General features: G+C 40.0%; 1 protein-coding gene and 1 long non-coding RNA gene across 7 annotated transcripts in view; one reads left to right on the plus strand and one right to left on the minus strand.

The window, feature by feature from the left end:
• The window catches only part of JAKMIP2 (janus kinase and microtubule interacting protein 2), a 161,835-nt gene that overhangs the window by 96,146 nt on the left and 44,795 nt on the right, over window positions 1-20,894 (plus strand). For 5 of the 6 annotated variants that reach the window (XM_082726020.1, XM_082726022.1, XM_082726023.1 and 2 more), the window contains exons 2-5: window positions 754-1,028; window positions 10,923-11,420; window positions 15,159-15,368; window positions 17,152-17,250. In XM_082726020.1, coding sequence (XP_082582146.1) covers window positions 900-1,028; window positions 10,923-11,420; window positions 15,159-15,368; window positions 17,152-17,250 — 936 coding nt within the window. In that variant the 5' untranslated portion in view covers window positions 754-899. Of the gene's footprint in view, window positions 1-753; window positions 1,029-5,185; window positions 5,295-10,922; window positions 11,421-15,158; window positions 15,369-17,151; window positions 17,251-20,894 lie in introns of those variants that run through there. The other variant, XM_082726025.1, reaches the window with a different exon arrangement.
• LOC309862300 overlaps window positions 1-20,894 on the minus strand; it is a 173,045-nt gene that overhangs the window by 33,759 nt on the left and 118,392 nt on the right. The gene's annotated exons all lie outside the window — the stretch shown is intronic.

Raw genomic sequence — 20,894 nt, forward strand, 5'->3', positions numbered from 1 at the left:
AAATGAACAGGGTGGGGAAAGTCTTTATGGGAAGTGAGCAAGAATCACAAAATGAAATAGCATTTCCGGGGTGCCTTGGTGGCTCAGTCAGATAAGCCACCGACTCTTGATCTCAGCTCTGGTCTTGATCTCAGGCCATGAGTTCAACCCCCACATTGGGCTCCACACTGAGCATGAAGCCTACTTAAAAATAAATAAATAAATAAATAAATAAATAAAGGTTTTGTTTTTTGTTTTTGTTTTGTTTTGTTTTCCCTTTTAGAAAGAGAACTGAAGGGAGAGGGAGAAATAGAATCTCCACACTGGGCATGGAACCTGATGTGGCGGTGGGACTCAACCTTACAACTCTGAGATCATGACCTGAGTGGAAATCAAGAGTCACACGCTTAACTGACTTAGCTACCCCAGGCACCCCAGAAAGGGGATTTCTTAGGGCTGGAGAGTAAGTGAGTGAAATGGAGGAGATAAGCTAGGGGAATAGGCAGGTTTAGACCTAAAATGCACTCAGATGTGAAAAATATATTCAAATACTTACAGGTCTTTGGAGGATTTTGAGCAGGGCATTGATAGGACCAGACCACATCTTTTGAAAGATGGCTCTAAATTTATGTGCCAAGTGGATGAGAGGATCAGGATCAGGATCCCTTAGGAGCAGGAGCAGGATTATACAAGTACTTCAGGCTGAGAGACCCTGCTTGGCCCTTAGCACAGGTCCCTGCCACAGCCATAATCACCGTCTCTGCCTCTTCCCAGGGCTTCTAGGGCAGCACCTGAGGAGACCTTACCAAGGAGCACCACGCAGTAGATGCTGAAAACATCGCACCCACGATACAAAGCAGTAACATGGCAGCACCTGTTTGAAAGGCATTTACAAACAAGACTCCCTTCAGAAAGGAACAATGTCTAAGAAAGGGCGAAATAAGGGCGAGAAGCCCGAAGCGCTCATCGTCGCCCTTCAAGCTGCCAATGAAGATCTCAGGACCAAGCTCACAGATATCCAGATAGAGCTGCATCAAGAGAAGTCCAAGGTGAGTGAGGCCACGTAGGGTCACAGCCCAGAGAAGGGCTCTGGCTTGGCTCTGCCTGCTGCCCTGCCCCAGTGGCTCCTCTGCCGGTTGCTGGGGAGAGCAACAACCCCTGTCCTTATGGAGATTCTCTTGTGTGTGGCAGGAGGCCCTTGAGCACAGGGTTCATAGAAGGTGAGGATAGCAGGCTGGTAAGACTGATGTCTGCCTCCTTTGGAAGCCTGGCTCAGAAAACCAGATCTAAACATTGAGACTACCTACAACCCCACTACCTGCCCATCACTTGTATGACCCTGGCCAAGTTCCACTGTGCCCTGAATGGGATCTCCCCACTTTAGTATAGACCAAGCTTTCTAAAGTACATCACTTCAGGTCACTGCCCTGCTTAAAACCGTCTGTGGCTCTCTACCTTTCTCAAAGTCAAAGGATTTTCCCTACTATTACAGGATGTTTCTTCCACTTCTCTTTGACTCCTCTCCCACTGCTTCCCCCTCCTCGCCCCCAGATGACTCTGTTCCATCCTCTTCACTGGATTAAAAGTTAGGCTGATCGCATTTAGGGGCTTTACCCCCTTTTCCCAGGCAGCCGTATACCTTTTCCGGGGTGTCAGCCCCAGTACCTTTCATCTGCCCCAGTGTCCAAGACATAATACTTGCCATGTCCAGTTACTCCCACAGTCTATTTTGATTCATTTCATAGTGATTTATGTATTTATCCATTTCCTTGTTTAGTGCTTATTTCTATTGTCCAGTGTCACCTCCACGAAAGCAGAGTCTTACCAGACCTCTGTATCCCTACAGCTTAAATAAATGTCTAGAACTGAGAAGCTTATCACGGGTTTGTTGAATGAGTAGAGGAATGAATGAAAAGTGATTCATTTCCTTATACCTTAGCTTCTTCATCAGTAACTTGTTACTGTGATGAGGGTCAAATTAGAGAATTATAAAAAGCCATTGTGATGATTAAATGAGAAAATTCCTATCAAGTGCTCAGAGAGATTCCTCACATGGTAAACTCCTAAACAGTTATTTGTAGTAAAATTTTCTAATATGCTCCACATGAGAGTCAGTTACTAATTAGGCTTAGGGAAGTCTCTTTACTTCTCTGAATCTCATCTCATAGTTGGATATGCTAACACTTACTTCTCCAGAGTGATGTGGATATCAAATAGGGGATCATGAATAGGAAAGCATTTTCAAATATCTGACACACGTAAGACATTTCTGCTCCCTGCAAACCAGAGACGGCCGTGTCAGCACAAAGTTGCCCTATTTAGATAACTCTTTGTATAGTAACAAAAATAAATGTTCCTGATCAAGCTATCAATCAAAAACCGATATCCTATCATTTTTTTAAATCTGTCTCTTCTTCCTTGACATTACTATTAAATCCTAATCATTTATTTTCCTAAAAATCTATTTCTCCTGGGTTCAGCAATAATAAAGCTTGGATCTGCCAGAACCTTTGCCTCCTGTCTCAGCTAAGCCTTAAAAACCTTGGATAACCAGACCTCAGTGTAAAATTTATGGAGGAAGTCTTTTACCATGAAGCTAAAAGGAATTTGATATCATAAAAGCAGACAAACAGAACAAAACAAAATAAAAACATTTGTTTGAGAGTCAGAAGACTAGGGCATTGTGTTTATCCCTCCTCGGGGACAAATTTAAGTGTCTCAGTATCTCGATTTGTAATTCAGATGACTGAATCTCTTTCTCCATATCTGTATCTCTCATACTTCACTGTGCGTTAGAATAACCTGGGGGAACTTATTAAAAATTGAGACCTTTGGGCCCACAATCTGTGGATTTTGCTAAAGCAGGCACATTGAGAGCCAGGACTTGGAATTCTAGCAGACGGTCCAGGCAGTCCCCACAGAGGTGGTTCTTTGCCTTTGCATTGGCAAACACAGCGCTCTCAAGATTCCATCCAGGTATCACGGTCTAAAAACATTTCATTGGTTTTAACTTTCCCTGGGGCAGCGTAACATTTCAAGGGAGGCAGACTCCTTTAATTGTAGTAACGACAGGATGACAAACTACATTCATAGGGAGAAGCCTGTCGGTCTGGAGACTGGTAACTATAAACTGATGATGATTTAAAGAGAGCAAACTCAAGAGGTTTCAGAAAGGCAGAGGTCCTGCAGACCCTACACTGCCAATTTTCCACACATTCAACACTTTTAAAAGGGGTGACTCTTGAGCATGGACAGGGTTCCTTGTTTATCCAAGGCCTAAGTCTCTAAGTCAGCAGATCAAGCGTCATCTCCCCTTTCCACTGACAAGAGCCGGGAAAGTCAGCCTCACACATAAAAGCACTGTCTTTAGCCTTCTCTCTGCTGTCTTCACCCCGCCGCCCATCTCCCTCTCCGTGGCAGTTAATTGCAACCCCAGCACAGGGACTAAAACAAAACCCCACTGCCTGTCAGCAGCCTTCCCCAAAGAGCAAAGGGAATTTAGAGGGCAAGCAAGTTATAAAGCAATTTATAATCATAAAAATGATTGTGTTTCTAAAAGTCCAGGTTTTAAGAGAGAGAATATAAAGAATTCCAAGATGTGAATTCATATTCTCACTTTGGCTCCTAAGCTATGATGATAAAACGACAGTTCAGCTATTGGGAAATGTGCTGAAGAGTGGAAACCTTTGAAATGGTGGAGCATTAGTCATTTTTCCAGAAAGATACATCACCCCTTGACATTTACAGGACACACTGCCGACAGAGCAGAGTCATAAATGCTTTAAAGTGATTACAAAAATAGCTGCACTTTATTGAATGTTTACTATCACACACTGTAATAAGCACATTCAATCCTGACATAATCACACCTCTTTCATGTACCACCTGAGTGACCCTGAGCAGGTTATAAAAATCCCTCAGTGTTTTCCTTTCCTGGTCCATCAAATGGGAAAATAGCAGTATCTGCTTCATAAGAATGTATATGTGTGTGTGTTGGTCTTGAGTGGCTAGTTTGTGTCAAGCATGTTAAGTATTATGAGTCAAGGGGCACCTGGATGGCTCAGTTGTTTAAGCATCCAATTCTTGGTTTCATCTCAAGGTCCTGATATCGGTCGTGGGATCAAGCCCTATGGTGGGATCTGTGCTCACAGCAGAGATTGCTTGTCCCTATCTCTCCCCCTTTTCCCTTCTCCCATTCATGCTCTCTCTCTCAAATAAATAATAAAATCTTTTTTTTTAAGTATTATGATTTAATCATAAGTGGGCATTGTTATCCCCATTTTACAGATGAGGAAACAGATTCAGTGAAGTTAAATAATTCACCCAGAGTCACATGTTAGGAGGTGGCAGAGCTAGTTCTTCCACTCCCTTTGCCTCTCCTCTAGAGTTTACGTTCTTGTTTTCCTTTTTGTGATATATTTTCCCTAGTTTTACTGAGATATGATTGATATATATAATATTCATTTTAGGTATACAGTGTAATGATTTGACATATGCATGTATTAGAAAATGATTACAACAATAAGTTTATTCAACATTCGTCATCTCACAGTTGTACAATTTTTTCCTTGTAAGATCTCCACAACTTTCAAAAATATAATACAGTGTTGTTAATTATAGTCACCATGCTGTACATTACATTCCCAGAACTTACTCATCTTATAACTAGGAATTTGTCCCTTTTGATCCCCTTCACCCATTTCTCATACTCCTAATTCCCCCTCTGTCTCTGACAACCACCCATCTCTTCTCTGTATTTGTAGGTTCAAGTTTTTTAGATTCTGTATGTAAGTGAGATCACATGGTATTTGTTTATCTGTCTCTGACTTATTTCACCTAGAAAATACTCTCAAGGTCCATCTCTGTTGTTGCTAATGGCAGGATGTCCTTCTTATAATGGCTTAATGATATTCCATTGTGTATGTCTGTGTACATATCATATATATATATATATTATATAGCCTGTATATGTATATAATATGTACACTTTTTCTTTATCCATTCATCCACTGATGGACTTAGGTTGTTTCCATGTCTTGTACTTCCTGTGCTCTTTAAAAATGTGAAGATCTTGAAAAAACTGGAAGCATTAGGCAAAGGGAGAGAGAATATCAGAAGTTTACTCTCCACTGTTAACCAAATTTCAAAGAAAGAAACGAAGTGTTAGGGGTGGGGGTATGAACATACCTGAATCCTTCTCTCATAGGTCTGCATTTCCACTGGAGGGAAATGAAACAAAAAGACTAGACATAATCAACATCTAATGAATAGAAATTTGTCTGAAAGATTTTTCAAGCACCGATAGTAATAAGCAGGTAAGCAGGTCATTCTGACTGAACTTCAAGTACAACACCCAAGAAGATGGAACCATGGGGTGGAGAGGAAAGAACACACAGTGGGGCCTCTGTGCCACGTGTCCTTGTCATTTCTGAGCCTGCATTTTCCCATCTCTAAAATGAATGGATTGTGGGCAGCAGAGAGGTGCTACGGTCCCTCCAAAATGGTAGGGATTGGTCAGGGAAGGCAACCGTGTGCTCTGGCTCTTCCTGCACTGAGATAGCACTTAGGACCCGCAGGTGTCAGCCCCACTCTGACCACCTGGTCCAAGTAACGCTCTGACATCCATTTACTCTATCACATCACCCTGCTCCATCTTCAGCATAGAACTTTGTATTGCCTGAAGTGATTTTGTTCTTTTGCTTATGCATTGCCCACAGCCAAACTGCCCCCTGCCTGTCTCCAGTAATATGTAAGCTTGTTATGCGTAAGAGACCATGTCTTCCTAAGGGATCCCCTAAGGAAGGCGCCTTCCGAGCTTTGAATGCTGCCTGGCATGCCGGAAATGCTCGATACTGCTTATGGAATACATTTTCATGTTCCCTTTTAAAAACTTCCCAACAACCCCATGGCAGAAATACAGTTACAGTATTTATTTAGATGGAAAACTCCAGGCTCAGGCAAAGAAAAGATTTCCACCCAGGTCTGTCTTTTTTTGGGGGGACCGGCTTTCTGAGCCATTAGACTTTAGTGTTTTCCTCTGTCTCTCCTGTCAACAACGTGAGGCAATGATCTGCAGCCCAGGGGTGTGTGAGCTCACTAGGGATTGCTGTGAGATGTGGAACCCACCCACCTATTCCCAAGGGCTCCCTCCTTTCCCTCAGAGACAGCCTTCATTGTAGGTACAAAGGCTTCTATTTTTTCATTATCTGGGAGGAAAGCAAGGTGTGATTACTATTCCAGTTTCACGGAGAAAGAAAATGAGTTCGAATGGTTTAACTGATGTGCTCCCGATGACATAGGGAGTAGAGGAGCTAAGATGGAAATTCCCAAATGACCTGGGTAATGCTGAGTATCTGAACTCCTCTAGAACTCCCAGGGAATCAGCCAATCCTTGTCCTCAAATGACTGCTCCAAAGCCTCCATGCTCAGCGCCCCAATTTGGGATGCAGTGTTTCTTGTTTTATGTACCTTTAGTTTTGTGTTCAGAAAGGCTTGTGTCTAAAAGTAAGAAATGAAAAAATAGAAGCCTTTGTACCTCTACGGGTTTTATAAAATTTCCCTTATAAACAAACTTCTATAGGGCAGCTTCATATCTTCTGACTGCGAGTTACTAAGTGCCCATGAGCCTCCCTGCCTACTGTGAGTTTAGATATCCTGGAACATCCAGTGCAGATAATCCACACCCAAGCTCATGTTAGCTTGTCTTGCCTAGATAACCTCTCAACTTCCTCACCTTGGATCAGGCCATCCAGTTTTTCATCCTAGATTTCTAAGGTCACATTAAAGCTCAGACATGACCATCGTTATCTGGGCAGAATTTACACTGGCTTTCAAAGGCCAGACTAGAAAGGAAAATACCATGTGAGGCAGGGTGGGGTAGTAGTCAGAATGTTTCTCCTTCTGACACAGTGTAAGGTCTCCCCAGGAGGATTAAATTTTCCTGGTGACTTTTTTCTTCCATAAAACCTCCAGGGGAGAAGGAATTTGGAATCTATATCTTTCAAAGCCTGTTCACTGCTCATCCCCTTACTCTGTCCTATCCCACACTCCACTCCTGCATACACATAATCTGAGTCTCTTCCAAGTTAAAATTAGATGCCACCAATGCCAGGGAACTCAAGATATCTCCAGGAGACCCAATTTTACCTTTGTTTTCAAGGTTTCTGTTAGGAGAACAGTTATTATGGTCTTAATAATATAGTAATAGTCATGTTAGTCTTATCCTGATAATATAGGTTCTTATATTTATGTCATTGGTATTAATACAGCATTGCATTATATAATGATACCAATATGGCATCAACAATATTCATCAAAATTAATACTATACTATTTAACCATGTATTAATAATTATTAATCTCCCAGGTGTTCCAGTCTTTCCGAAGGACTTTTAATACATTATCTAAGTCAGCCCTCACCATATGAGAACGAGACCCCGAATCCCAGTTAACACATAAGAAAATGGAGGCTGGGGAAGAGAACAGTTTGCCAGAGGTTTCAGAATTAACAGGAAGGAGGTACCTGGGTGACTTAGTTGGTTGAACCCAACTCTTGGTTTTGGCTCAGGTCATGATCTCAGGGTTGTGAGATCGAGCCCCTCAAGAGCCCCAAGTTGCGCTCTCCACACATCAAGGAGTCAGCTTCTCCCTCTTCCTCTGCCCCTCCCCAGCTGGTGCATGTGCACTCTTTCTTTCTCCCAAATTAAACTGAATTGAACTGAAATGAAATGAATATTTATTTATTTATTTATTTATTTATTTAAAGCGCATAGGGAGGTCTGGGACCCAACCCATACCTAGCTGCTGGCCCACGTTGGGTGCTAATCAGCCTTCTTCACACTGTGCTTGTGCAGAGACTCGTCCTCACTTTTCTCATCTGACATTCGGATGACACAGATACTACCTACATCACAGAGCTGCCAGGGTTAAATGCAGTAATGTGTGTGAAGTCTTTAGGAAGCTGTGTAACTCACAGTAAGCCCTCAATAAATGCTATTATGTGATCCAACAGCACTTATCAAAATTGATTCTTCTTCTAAGTATTTTTTTTCACTTAAAGTATTATCTTTATATTTTTCCTTGTTAGTAGGGAGCAGTTCTTTCTCTTTTTGTGTACGATTTACAGTAAGATAGTAAATTCTATTTTCTTACTGGTACAGTCTGAGCTGCAAATAATTTTCAGAAAGTGATTTTACTATAAAAATTTTAATTGGCTTTTTTCCTTCCTGAATGTCAGTCACATCCTTTGTGTCTGCTTCATAGTGAAACACTTCTCCCAAGCTTAAGAAACAAGTCATACCTAGAAATCCTGCAAAAATGCCAGTTTCCATGGCAACCAAAATAAGCAGACATGAAAAATGCCAAATGTAATCAATCAATGCCTTTGAGTTTTCTTTGGGTTCTGTGGATTCCTTCAAGTGATGGACAAGAAAGCCAGTGTTTGTTTGTATTTGTTTTTATCTTCACACTGGAATATATTTTTCATACACGTGTATTTTCATTTTTTTTATTCATCTCCAGTCTAGACACAAAAGATTAGTGTTTATAATTTGAGAGAAATGACAAGATCACAAAATGAAGCAGTACCTATAATGTGGGACAGGTGAGGAGAGGTAGAGTGAGAAACAGAAACAGGAGCTAGGAGGGTCCAACCAAATCTTCTGAGAGCAGGAAAGGTGAAGCTGAGATGTTGGGGTTTTATTCAGCAACATAAAGGAGCCGCCCTGGGTGATTTTTGAGCACATAAATTGGGTCAGAACTGGGCTTTCCTGGGGCACTTGGGTGGTACAGTTGGTTAAGCATCTGCCTCTTGGTTTTGGCTCAGGTGGTGATCTCGGGATGGTAAGATTGAGCCCAGGGTTGGCTCCATACTCTGTGGAGTCTATTTGGGACTCTCGCTACCTCCCCCACTACCCTAACCCTCCCCCATGCTTGTTCTCTCAAAAAAAAAAATCTTAAAAAAAAAATACTGGGGTTTACTAGGAGAAATATCACCATCATGAAAGCCTGCCTCATTCAACACACAAGAACCCTAGAGCAAAGCTGTCCAGGAGAAATACAAACAGTCCACAAATGCAAGGCATGTATGTGATTTTTAAATTTCTTGTAACCACAATTATAAAATGTAAAAACGAAATCATTAGTTTTAATAACATATTGTATTTAATTCATCCAAAATATTATAATTTTAACTTGTAATCAATATAAAAATTATTGCTGAGGTTTTTACATTCTGGTGTGTATTTTCATTTAGAGTAAGTCTTGGTTCAGATTTGGTATATTCTAAGTACTCTGTGTAGCCAGTGATCACTGTATTGGGCAGCACAGGTCTAGAGCATATGTAATAATAAGTGACTAGGAAGGGACCCTGGCCGAAGGTGGAGGCAAGATCAAAGACAGTCATTGAAGGATGCCTGGCTATTTATTTTCCCAAGTCTCCTTGTGCCCTGAGTTCTTTTAGGATATCCAGTGTGGTAATAATTGCTATGCCTTTAAAATAAAATATTCATAAATTGCCATGTGGACTTAGAAAATCCAGTTCTAGCCAAAGGTAGGTACTATTAAGGTAAGTAAAATCTCACACGCTTTCATTATAATTACAACAATCTGAGTAAGGAGTTTGAATCTTAACATTTTTTAACTGGAGAGGCTCTTTATGATTTTTTCATGAAACTTTCCTATTTTGCAAATGGCAGAGACCCAATTTCACTGAACCGGATATTACTCCCAGGGTTCCCTAATTCTTCCTTTTTTCCAGGTTACTGTGTGTGTGTGTGGAGAGAGAGAGAGAGTGTGTAATTTTGTGGTACACAACAGAGGCAGAGGAACAAAGACAGTACAGACGAAGAGGGGGAGGAAGACGATAGTAAAGAACATTTGCTGAGAGGCTTCTCCAAGCCACACATGCCAGGTCCCCCCCCCCTCCACCTCCCAATCTACTGAATCAGAGCCAGACTCAGCCAGTTTAAGGTAGTGCCATGGCTAATCTATAAGGAGACCCACATTATCAACGGAAGTGAAGCAAAACAGAAGATTTTGTTAACCAAAATACCCGAAAGGTCTAAATGTTAGAAGGAATACTTTATTAAACTGCTTGGACAGTTAGTTGGTTGGGGGAGCAGGAGAGGTTGCTGAGTGGGGCAGGGAAGGACACAAAGGGACAGCCGTGGAGCATGCAGAAGTAACAGCCACCAGACCCCTTGAACAGAGAGGTGGCCCAATGAACCACAGTGTTTGGGGCTAGTGTGTGTTTATGCATAATGTTTGCTGGTAGAACCAAGTTGCCATAGAAAAAAGGTGAGGTTGAAGATATATCAGTTGGTTTTATTTCTTCATTACAGCAGCCAAAACAGAAGGGGGAAATAGGAGAAATATTTATAATATCACTTTGGGCACCACTTTATTAGCCTAATGATAATTCTGAGCTCTGAACTGTCCTAAGATGCACACATGTATCAGCTTACACCTAGCCAGGGATGTGTTCTAAAAAGCTCTGCAGGTGATCTGTTCTGAACTTCTCCCCACCAAGGTGAAAACCGTTATAGCACTGTGCCCTAATTTTAATGTGCATACGATCACCTGGGGACTTGTTAAAATGCACGTCCTGGTTGTAGGTCTGGAGAGGAGCCCTGGATTCTGCATTTCTGACAAGCTTCTGGGCGATGCCTGTGTTGGTTATCTGCAGACCACAGATGGATAGTGAGGGCCCCAAACCTCAGATACTGTCTGCACTAAATAATACAAGCATCTCCAGGTATCTCCTCCTTCCTATACTGTCTTCCTAGCTCTGGGGCCTGTGGTTCCCTTCCCTCTGAGCACTCAGTGACTGGACAAGAAAAGGTGAGGAATTGGGAGAGCCCAGGCCTCTGAGCTACAGGCCTGCTCAAGAGCCCACCTTCCCTTTGAGGCTCACCAGTTTCATCCTTTCGCCTCTCTGCCCTTAGGTGTCTAAGCTTGAAAGAGAGAAGACTCAAGAAGCAAAGAGGATCCGTGAGCTGGAGCAGCGCAAGCACACGGTCCTGGTGACGGAACTCAAAGCCAAGCTCCATGAGGAGAAGATGAAGGAGCTGCAGGCTGTGAGGGAGAATCTCATCAAGCAGCATGAGCAAGAAATGTCAAGGACAGTGAAGCTGCGGGATGGAGAGATCCAGAGGCTCAAGTCGGCCCTGTGTGCTCTCCGGGACGGCAGCAGTGACAAAGTAAGGACAGCGCTCACCATTGAGGCCCGGGAGGAGGCCCGGAAGCTGTTTGATGCCGAGCGCCTTAAGCTCTTACAGGAAATTGCGGACCTGAAAACTGCCAAGAAGCAGGTGGACGAGGCTCTAAGCAATATGATCCAGGCAGATAAGATCAAGGCTGGCGACCTTAGGAGTGAGCACCAGTCCCACCAGGAAGCCATCTCCAAGATCAAGTGGGAATCAGAGCGGGACATTCGGAGGCTGGTCAGTAACCCAGGGCAGCACGTCGGCGCACAACCATTCTCTCCCCAGGTTTTAGAATGCCATGGGTATGCTTCTACGGGTGTATCTCATGAGCGGATTATAAATAGTGCTCACCTCCTGTTTAGCACTGACCAAAATACAAGATAAGTCTGTAGGTAGGTAGGTAAGTAGATAAATGGATTGATAAGACAAGCCAAAATTGGAATTGTAAAATGTAGAAAACATGGGAATCACCTTTCTCATAACAACTGGCTTCTTTCAGCCATATATGGAGAGTATCTTTTCAATGACTCCTATTTTCTTGAATGTCTATAAAAATATTCTAAATTATGAGCTCTTCTAAAATCAACATGTTTTGTGAGCTTTCTATTTATAAAATGCCACTGGCTTTTTACAGGAGTGGGGAAAGTTTCTGTGGCTTTCAAGGTATCTGAAATGGCAGCCGCTGAGAGCATCCTGAGTGATTCACCTGTCTTCTTTCCAGGAACTGTGTCTGAAAACAAGAAATAGAGCCATAAGAACCGTGGTCATTTTAAAAACAGATCTTCTTTCTCAAAATAAATAAGAGCCATTCAAAACAGTGGCCACTATAATTTTTAAACTGTTCTTAAGTACTTTATTTGCTATTGCCAATTTCCAAGACTTATTTCAAGCCTATAGAGTTGAATCTTTCTTTTTAATACGTATGGCCAAAACCCACATTGGTCTCTCACTATACCTGAAAATAAAACAAATGTAATTATTTGTTTTATTTCATTATTCATTATATTATTTATTTTATTTCATTATTCATTATTTCATTTATTCATTATATTATTTTATTTCAATTATTTGAAATCCATAATGTCCTAAGTTGACCACGTCCCATTATTTTAGAAGAAACATTTACATGCGTCTATACTCAGAATGTTTAGCATTAGTTGTATCTTAGTCCTGTCTTATCAAATTACCCCTCACCTGTTAGAATGCACTTTATGCTTCTCCAACAATAATACTTTCTGGCCGCCTGGCTGACTCGTTTGGTGGAGCATACAACTCTTGATCTCAAGGTTGTGAGTTCAAGCCCCAAGAGAGTACTTTAAAATCTTTAAAAATAATAATATTTTCTTAGGAAAACTACACTTCCCTTTTGTGTCTGCCAATTCTAAGCAATTATTTTGTAAGAACTCCAGTTATGTTCCTTCGACCATATCTCTAGGATCTCGATTTTAAGTAAAAGTGGTTACCATAGAATATTTTGAAAGCTAAATGTGTCGTTTTCTTTGTACTACAATATAGGGTGACCGTAAAATGTTACCTTTGCCACACTTTCCAAATCCTTTGCAATTCATTCTATTGCCCTGGTTGACAATAACAACCAAACACAGTGCAGAAACTTTGGTCTCTGCCTTGCCTTTGGTTTTTGAAATGACAACAGTTGATGAAGAAAGAACCAGGACTATGTCTGGAGTCAGCAGGTGGGTAAATGAAAAGGATGCTGTACACCTATTTGTGTTTGTTGATGGTTTTCGATATAAAATCTGGAAGTATATTCACTTGTTGATCTGTAGTTTCTTCTCTGACTTCCTTTCACCAGCATACTGCTAAAGTAGACGATGCATTCTCTCTTAGTAACAATGTAAAATCTAAGCAACCTTAAGAGTGGTTAAAAAACTGGGTACAAACAGAATAACATGGGAAGTTTTTCAGTAGTGCAGATGTACTTACTTTTTCTTCTTGTTCTGTTACTATCCTTACACCCAGATCCATTTTTTTGGAACTGGAAGGGAGAGAAATGAAAGCCATTCTGTTTAGAAAATTTATCCAGGGAATTCTAGTAGACACCCCTTCCCATCTAAAAACTAGAATTTTGGAAGATTTTCAGTATTCTGAAGCCTGAGTCTATGCTTAAAATCACTATGCAATAGAGACTCATCGACACTGATTACTGGATATTCTAAAGAAAACTACTTTGGAAAGTGCTGGAAGGGGAAGGGTAATGTTGGGATCATTACTGCATAGCCTGTTAGAATGGGCTTTGGGGTCAGAAGACTGAACTTAAAATCTGGTTTCACTACTTATTAACTATAGGATTATGACAAAGTTGGAAACCCTTTGGGTCCTCAATTATCATCTGTAAAATGGTGATAACAAAATTTGTGTGATAGGACTGTTATAAGAGGAGATAAGGTGTATAAAGTTCTGAGGATAGTGCCTTGAATGTTGTAAAAAATCAATAAATTTTAGTTATGATGTGGGATGTGGCCATGATGAGATGATTATATGGGTAGTATGGGAGTGATTCCCAGCAAGTTCATTTAGGTAGGGTACATCAGAACCAACTAGGAGCACGGAGGCGTGGAACCATGGTAAACTGTAAATGACATCGTAGATGACAGGTCTAACAAATGAATGTACTACCTAGTTCAGAAAAACACTGGATTCAAATCTTCTACAAGGAGGTAGAAACTAAAAACAGTGCTTTCATTCTGGAATTTAAGGATAGTGTTTGACTACTCATCAAGTTATCATTTGATATCACAGGACCATGCACAATTTAGCCCCATGTCCTTCCAATATTGATCTAAAATGTAATCCTGTGACTGAGAGACAGGATCGTGCAGATAGTTACCTGGGGAAAAATGGGACTATGCATCAATTTTTGTATACATAGGCATATTTATATAAGGAACATAGCAAAGAAAGATTTACACAAAGTGATTTGTTATAAATAAGGGGACATTTTTATAAAGAGAACAGTATAATATCATTTATATTAAATGTCTCTATCCTATCTCCACTTTAAATATTCTCATGAAATATAATAAAACGAGAAGAAAGATTTTGCCTGATGGCTATGCTTTCTTCAGAAATTGTTTAAAGTCATTAACTTCACTAGCCCTCACCAGGAATGGCACAAATTTTTCAGTCCAATGAAGCTCCTGATCAGTTGCTATCAAATGCTTGTGGCCTTTAGTTGACAAATAATTCTGAGACCATGCTGAGACTTAAAAGAAGTGAGAGTTGGGGTCCATAAATATGTCCCACAGATATAGGAGGGGAAACAGTGGCTAATATTACCAGATGTTTCCCATTCCTCCTCTTGTCCCAACCATGGTTTTCTCTGATGGTAATAAAATGGTTGCCTTAGCTCTTTGCTCAATGGAAAGATCCACCTAACACGAACAATGTTCCAAATTCACTCCTGAATTCACTCCACATTTGCCACCTGAATGCAAAGATACTGGCCTTAGGAACTGACTAGTGTCCTGGAAAGTCTACGGCTTTGTCAGCAGAAAATGACCATAGTGCATGCTGCTGTTTAGAGGCTATTCCTCCAAACAGGAAGGAACATCAAAAATTGTCCTGGGAAACACTGTAATAGAATATTGAGTATCTGTCTTTATTAACACAAATGACCCATTTTATTTTGTTTTATTTTACAAATGACCCATTTTAAAGTTAACCTCTTCTTTCTAAATCCAACCAACCTAGACTATTTCAAACAATATATTGAGCTAAAGCATCTACACAGGATATACCAGAAAGAAAATTTACTCTCTTTGATGCCTCATTATCCAAGGGTAGCCTTTCATTACACAGTGTTGCCTTCTCTTGTTCATAAATTCGGTATACCTGTACAGTCATAATTTTTTCCCATAACAATCAAAGGAAAGAAGTTAAACTCCTACCATTGTTAAAATGCATTTTTTTTTACAACATTTTTAAATAAAATGTCCTGGGTGTCATTTAATTCAGATGGATGAGATTAAAGCCAAGGACAGGATCATCTTTTCCCTGGAAAAGGAACTGGAGACCCAAACTGGCTATGTACAGAAACTGCAGCTGCAGAAGGAGGCATTGGATGAACAGCTCTTTCTGGTCAAGGAGGCTGAGTGTAACATGAGCAGTCCGAAACGAGAGATTCCGGGAAGAGCAGGAGACGGCTCTGAGCACTGCGGCAGCCCTGTAAGTCTGTCTGAGCTGAACAAAGAACTCAGGAGTCATCTTTTATTTAGCTCCCAAGTTTTACTTTTCACTTAAGCTCTTTTCCTGTTTGCTACAAAGAAATCAATTCTACCTCCTCCTATAAAACCAGCTAGTATCTTGGGAACAGGGTTTTCTAAACCCATAGATAACAAAGTGGTCTGCCCTGCATTAGCAGATCACAAGAGAATTACAGGTCTTTTTAAATCTTTCATAGAATTTTTCTACCCATGTGATACCTTTGCAAACTTCAGCCTATTATAAGAGTCATAAATTAGGGGAAACTCTTGCCAAGACTGGTAATTTTCCCTTGGGTGAACCATTGGGTTGGAAATTGGCAAAGCCGGTTGTCATCTACATGAGTCAAACTGTGTGACTGTATAAAAAACTAAACAGTTTAAATCATCCTCTGAAAGCTTCTAGTCTGATTGAACTTCTCACTTATTACCCTGGATTTTGATCATTTTATAGGAGAAATTATTTTAAGAACTGCAGCCAGAGAAATCAGCTTGTATATAGTTTGCTTTCATAACTTATACCTTTCAAATTATGTAGCTGCTAAAAAGATGAAAATGTATTATTTAGGAACAGAGATAGGTTCCAAAGTAGTACTTAGAACCAAGTAATGAATAATTTATGAATTGGTATTCAGGATATATATATCCCCGTAGGTGGCAGAACCAGGATTTAGCAGATGTAAGTTTCAGTTCTATCCCTGACATTTACCTGCAGTGCAGCAAAATTGTCTAGAGAATGGGCTCTAGAGTCAGACTCTTTAGTTCAAATTCTGGATCTTCCACTTATCATGTGACCTCAGGCAAATCATTTTCCTGCTCAGAGTTTCCTCATCTGTAAAAGAGACGCATTAATGGGCCATATGGCTGGTCAGAGGTCTGGAAGAAACGGTCTGTAAAATGTTGAGCATGGTGTCTGGTTCGTAGTTAGCATTCAATAAATATTAATTATTGATCTATTGATAGCAGCTGCAAGACCTTGAATGAATTATGACCTCCCTGAATCTTCACTGTTCTGCTAAATCCTCTTGGATTTTATGAATCTGGAGATACAATGTGTGGGAAACTGGTTTGTCAACAGTACAGCACTATCAAAGTGTAAGATGATAATGGAATTGAAAGTCTGTAATGGTCTTATGGATGCTAGATCATGGAATCAGTCCATGAGAGCCATGTGTAAAGTGATCCATGGCTATTATGACAGTGGGGACTCCAGTAGCTCTGGGCAAAATGTACCAACAAAGGCATGAAGGTAATACACCAACCTTCTCACTCTGACCTTTTTCTCCATGAGTATGTAGGAATTTTCAAAGCCCAGCCCTATCTTCTATTCTTTGGCCAAGTATGATAGGACATTTGTCCTAACTGTAGGAAACAATAAATGTGCAGCCATGACTTAAGAAATGCTCCTTGAACCTCACATAATCATGAATGACCTTAGTCTCAGAGATCACAAATCTGAGAGGCTCATCCAACCATCTACCAGTCACCCTGCCAGGAGTCAGGGCTCCAGAGAGTATCTGCCACATGGAATTCATTTTCAGTTTCAATCAGGCCTGGTCTTCAACCCAAGCAGTGAATATCAAGGGTTAGAAGACAGTAAATATTTACTCTTCTCTGAATACAGAACATTTTACTCTCACCTCATAAGCCAGATGAAAGGAACCAAACCTCTTACTTTTATGAGTGGAATTCTCAAACTTTGTGAAAAGTGTTATGGAAGAAATACCCATTTTAATTTCCATGCATAGGATTTGAGAAGAAATCAGAAGAGAATAGCTGAATTGAATGCCACTATAAGAAAATTAGAAGACAGGAACACCCTGCTTGGAGATGAACGAAATGAACTGGTGAGTTCTGCCCAGAATTACTTGTTTATTTATTTGGTGATTTTTCTTATGCGTTTTGTTTAAGAAAATTTATAAGATGTTGTGGAAATATAATAAAGACAAGTACACAGATAATAAAGGTCCAGTTTAATAAACATGCCCAAAGAAATACACCCATACTAGCACCACTCAAATGAGTACCTGGAAGATTACCAGTGCCTCAGAGCCTCCCTCTCTTGGGAATTCTACCAGTCACATCCTTCCAGAGCTAATCTACTCACTGAATTCTGTCACTGTAGACATGCATCACCATTCTTTAAATGTTTCATAAATGGCATCCTACAGTAATCACTCTTCTGTGTTTGGCTTTTTTTGCCCAGCATTACATTTGTGGAAGTCACTCACTGTATTACATGTGTCCACTCATTCATTTTCTTACTCTATTATATTCAGTTAATACACCACAGTATATTTCCTCTTCGATTACTAATGGGCATTCATGGTGTTTCTTAGCAGTTTCAATATTAGTAGTGCTGCTGCATGTCTTTGGTGAGAAAATGTGTTCTTTTCTGCTGAGAACTTACCAAGGAGCAGAATGACTGGGTTGTAGGGTGTGCATGTGGTCAGCCTTAGTACTGGTTGCTGGGTCTCCACAGTTGTGAGAACAATTGCATTCCTGTATTCCTATTCTCCCGCCAATGTGGAAGACTTGGCAGTTTCTCCCCGGCTTTGCCAACATGCACAGATCGTTGATCATCTTAGTAAGTATGGTGGGTATGAGCAATATTCTGATTGTAGGATTTTGATTTTTACTTTCCTTAATAAGGAAGTTGAGTGAATTATCAAATATCTTTTGGCTTTTGGGGTGTCGTGTGATTTGCCCTTTGATTTTCATAAAATTTTCTTTTGTGTTGCCTTTATTTTCTTATTAATATTAGGAATTCTTTATATCATTTTTGTATATTTGTATTTAAAATATTCTGCTCTGGGGACACCTGGGTGGCTCAGTCGGTTAAATGTCTGACTCTTGGTCTCGGCTTAGGTCGTGATCTCAGGGTGTTAAGATCGGGCCCGTGTCAGGCTCCAACCTCAGCATGGAGTCTGCCAGAGATTCCTTCTCTTTCTCGCTCTGCCCTTTCCCCATGCTCTCTCATGCTGTCTCTCTCTCTCACACACACACAAATAAATCTTAAAAAAAAAAAAAAAAAAATCCTGCTCTGTGCCTTACATTGTACTTTTTTTTTTTTTTTAAAGATTTTATTTATTTATTTGACAGATCACAAGTAGGCAGAGAGGCAGGCAGGTGGGGGGCGGGGAGAAGCAGGCTCCCTGCTGAGCAGAGAGCCCAATGCGGGGCTGGATCCCAGGATTCTGGGATCATGACCTGAGCCAAAGGCTTTAACCCACTGAGCCACCCAGGTGCCCCACATTGTACATTCTTAATGGTAGTTCTTGATACAAAGAAGTTATAATTTCAGCATTTTATTTTTTCCAAATATATACATTTTAAGTCATAAGTCTCTAAGCATGACTAGCTTCATCCCACACATTTTTTATGTCATAATGTATTGTTATTTCAAAATCTTTTCTAATATATGATTTCTTCTTCAACCCATGGTTTACTTAGCACCGTAAGGCTTAACTTCTAAATATTTGGAGATTTTTGAGTTATCTCTCTACTAATGATTTCTACCTTAATTTCATTGTAGTCAGAGAATATACTTCATATTATTTCTTTTTTTTAAGTTGAAGTACAGTTGACATGCAATGTTATATTAGTCAGTAATACTTTGTATCATTTCATTCTTTAAAAACTTGTTGAAATCTACTTTTTGATGGTAACATACAATTTTAGAAACATTCCATGTTCTCATAAAAAGAAGGTATACTTTGCAATCATTGCAAGGGTTTTGAGTGAAGTTCATTAGTAGTCTTGTTTAAAATCTCCTATATCTTGGGCACCTGGGTGGCTCAGTGGGTTAAAGCCTCTGCCTTCGGCTCAGGTCATGATCCCAGTGTCCTGGGATCGAGCCCCACGTTGGGCTCTCTGCTCCGCGGGGAGCCTGCTTCCTCCTCTCTCTCTCTCTGCCTGCCTCTCTGCCTACTGTGATTTCTCTCTCTGTCAAATAAATAAAATCTTAAAAAAAAAAAAAAAGGCAGGAAAAGTTTCCTCTTAAAAAAAAAAAAAAAATCTCCTATATCTTTATACTTTTTCTGTGTGCTTCTTCTCCCAACAGATTTGTCCATATCTATTCTTAGTTTTGTTGAGTTTGCTTTATATATATATTTGAAGTTATATTACTAGGTACATGTAAATTAAGATTTATTAAATGTTTGCACCCTGATTTTTTTTTTTTTTTTAATCTTTAGTAACACTGCTTGACTTAAAGTCTTGGTCTGATGTCAGTTGCACTATATCGGATATTTTCTTTTAATAGTTTCATGAATATCTATATTGACTTTCACACTTTATAATATTTAAGTTATATCTTTTAAAAGGAACTTTTTTTTTTAGGTACTTTGGGTCTTACTAATGTATGGTATGATAGAATTACTGATACCTCCTTTTACATGTGTTTTTCTGCATCTTCTGTAAATAGCATCTACTAAGTAAATTTAACTGTTTAAAACCCTTGTCATTGACCTTCAGAAAAGAGATGAAGTTTAAAATAGTGAACCTAGTGGAATTATTTTTTGTCCTTGTATATGTTTCATATTTAATATGGTTTCTTCAGACACTGAAACTTGAATCTGAGGACTAAATGAGGTTATGAAAAATTTTGGCCTTTGATATAAAATGGGTTTCCAAATGGCAGTTAGGATACAGTTGGGAAGTACTGTTTTAGAATCCCACAAGCAGCTGTTTCAAATATTTATAGGTAGCTAATTCTCCTACCCCAGTACTTCCGAAAACGTTAAATTCTCAAAAACAAGGGTGAGTACTTTAAAGTCTTGTCAGATGATTCTGATTGATAGACCCCACCACTTTCCTTGCTAAAGTACCCCTCCCCCAGTACATACTCATTCAGAAACATTAGTATAAAGTCACTGAACTAAGCACAGGAACTTTCACATGAAAATGGAAATTGTTATGTATAGAGGAACCATAAATGAGAGTTTTAAGTGTAAAAGGGAGTTTTGAGAGTAAAAGGGGGGGGCTATTAACAATTACCCCAAGATAGCATTCATAAAATTAGACCAGTGGTTCTCAGCTAGAGGCAGTTTTGGCAATATCTGGAGACATTTTTGATTGTCACAGTTGGGAGGATGTTACCAGCATCTAGCGGGCAGAGGCCAGGGATGCTGCTAAACATTCTACAATGCAGGACATCTCCTCATGACAAAAAATATCTAGCCCAGAATGTCTAGAGTGCAGACGTTGAGAAACCCTGCCTTAGACTAACTAGCAAACCAGAATATGGTCACTCTTAATTATGGGTGGGTAAGAATATAATCATACTTTTCCTAAGCTCGGTGAGAATGAAATATTCTTAAACACAAATATCAATAAAGTTTTGAGAGTATTTTTTTTTTCCTCAGTAACATTTTCTTAAAAATAAACATTCTTGGGGCATCTGGCTGGCTTAGAAGAACATGAGCCTCCTGCTCTTGGGGCTAGGAGTTCAAGCCCCACAGCCTTAGTACAGTTTTAGGAGTCATAGCAA

The sequence above is a fragment of the Mustela nivalis genome (assembly GCF_964662115.1).
Source record: "Mustela nivalis genome assembly, chromosome: 3".
In the NCBI taxonomy this organism is placed as follows: domain Eukaryota; kingdom Metazoa; phylum Chordata; class Mammalia; order Carnivora; family Mustelidae; genus Mustela; species Mustela nivalis.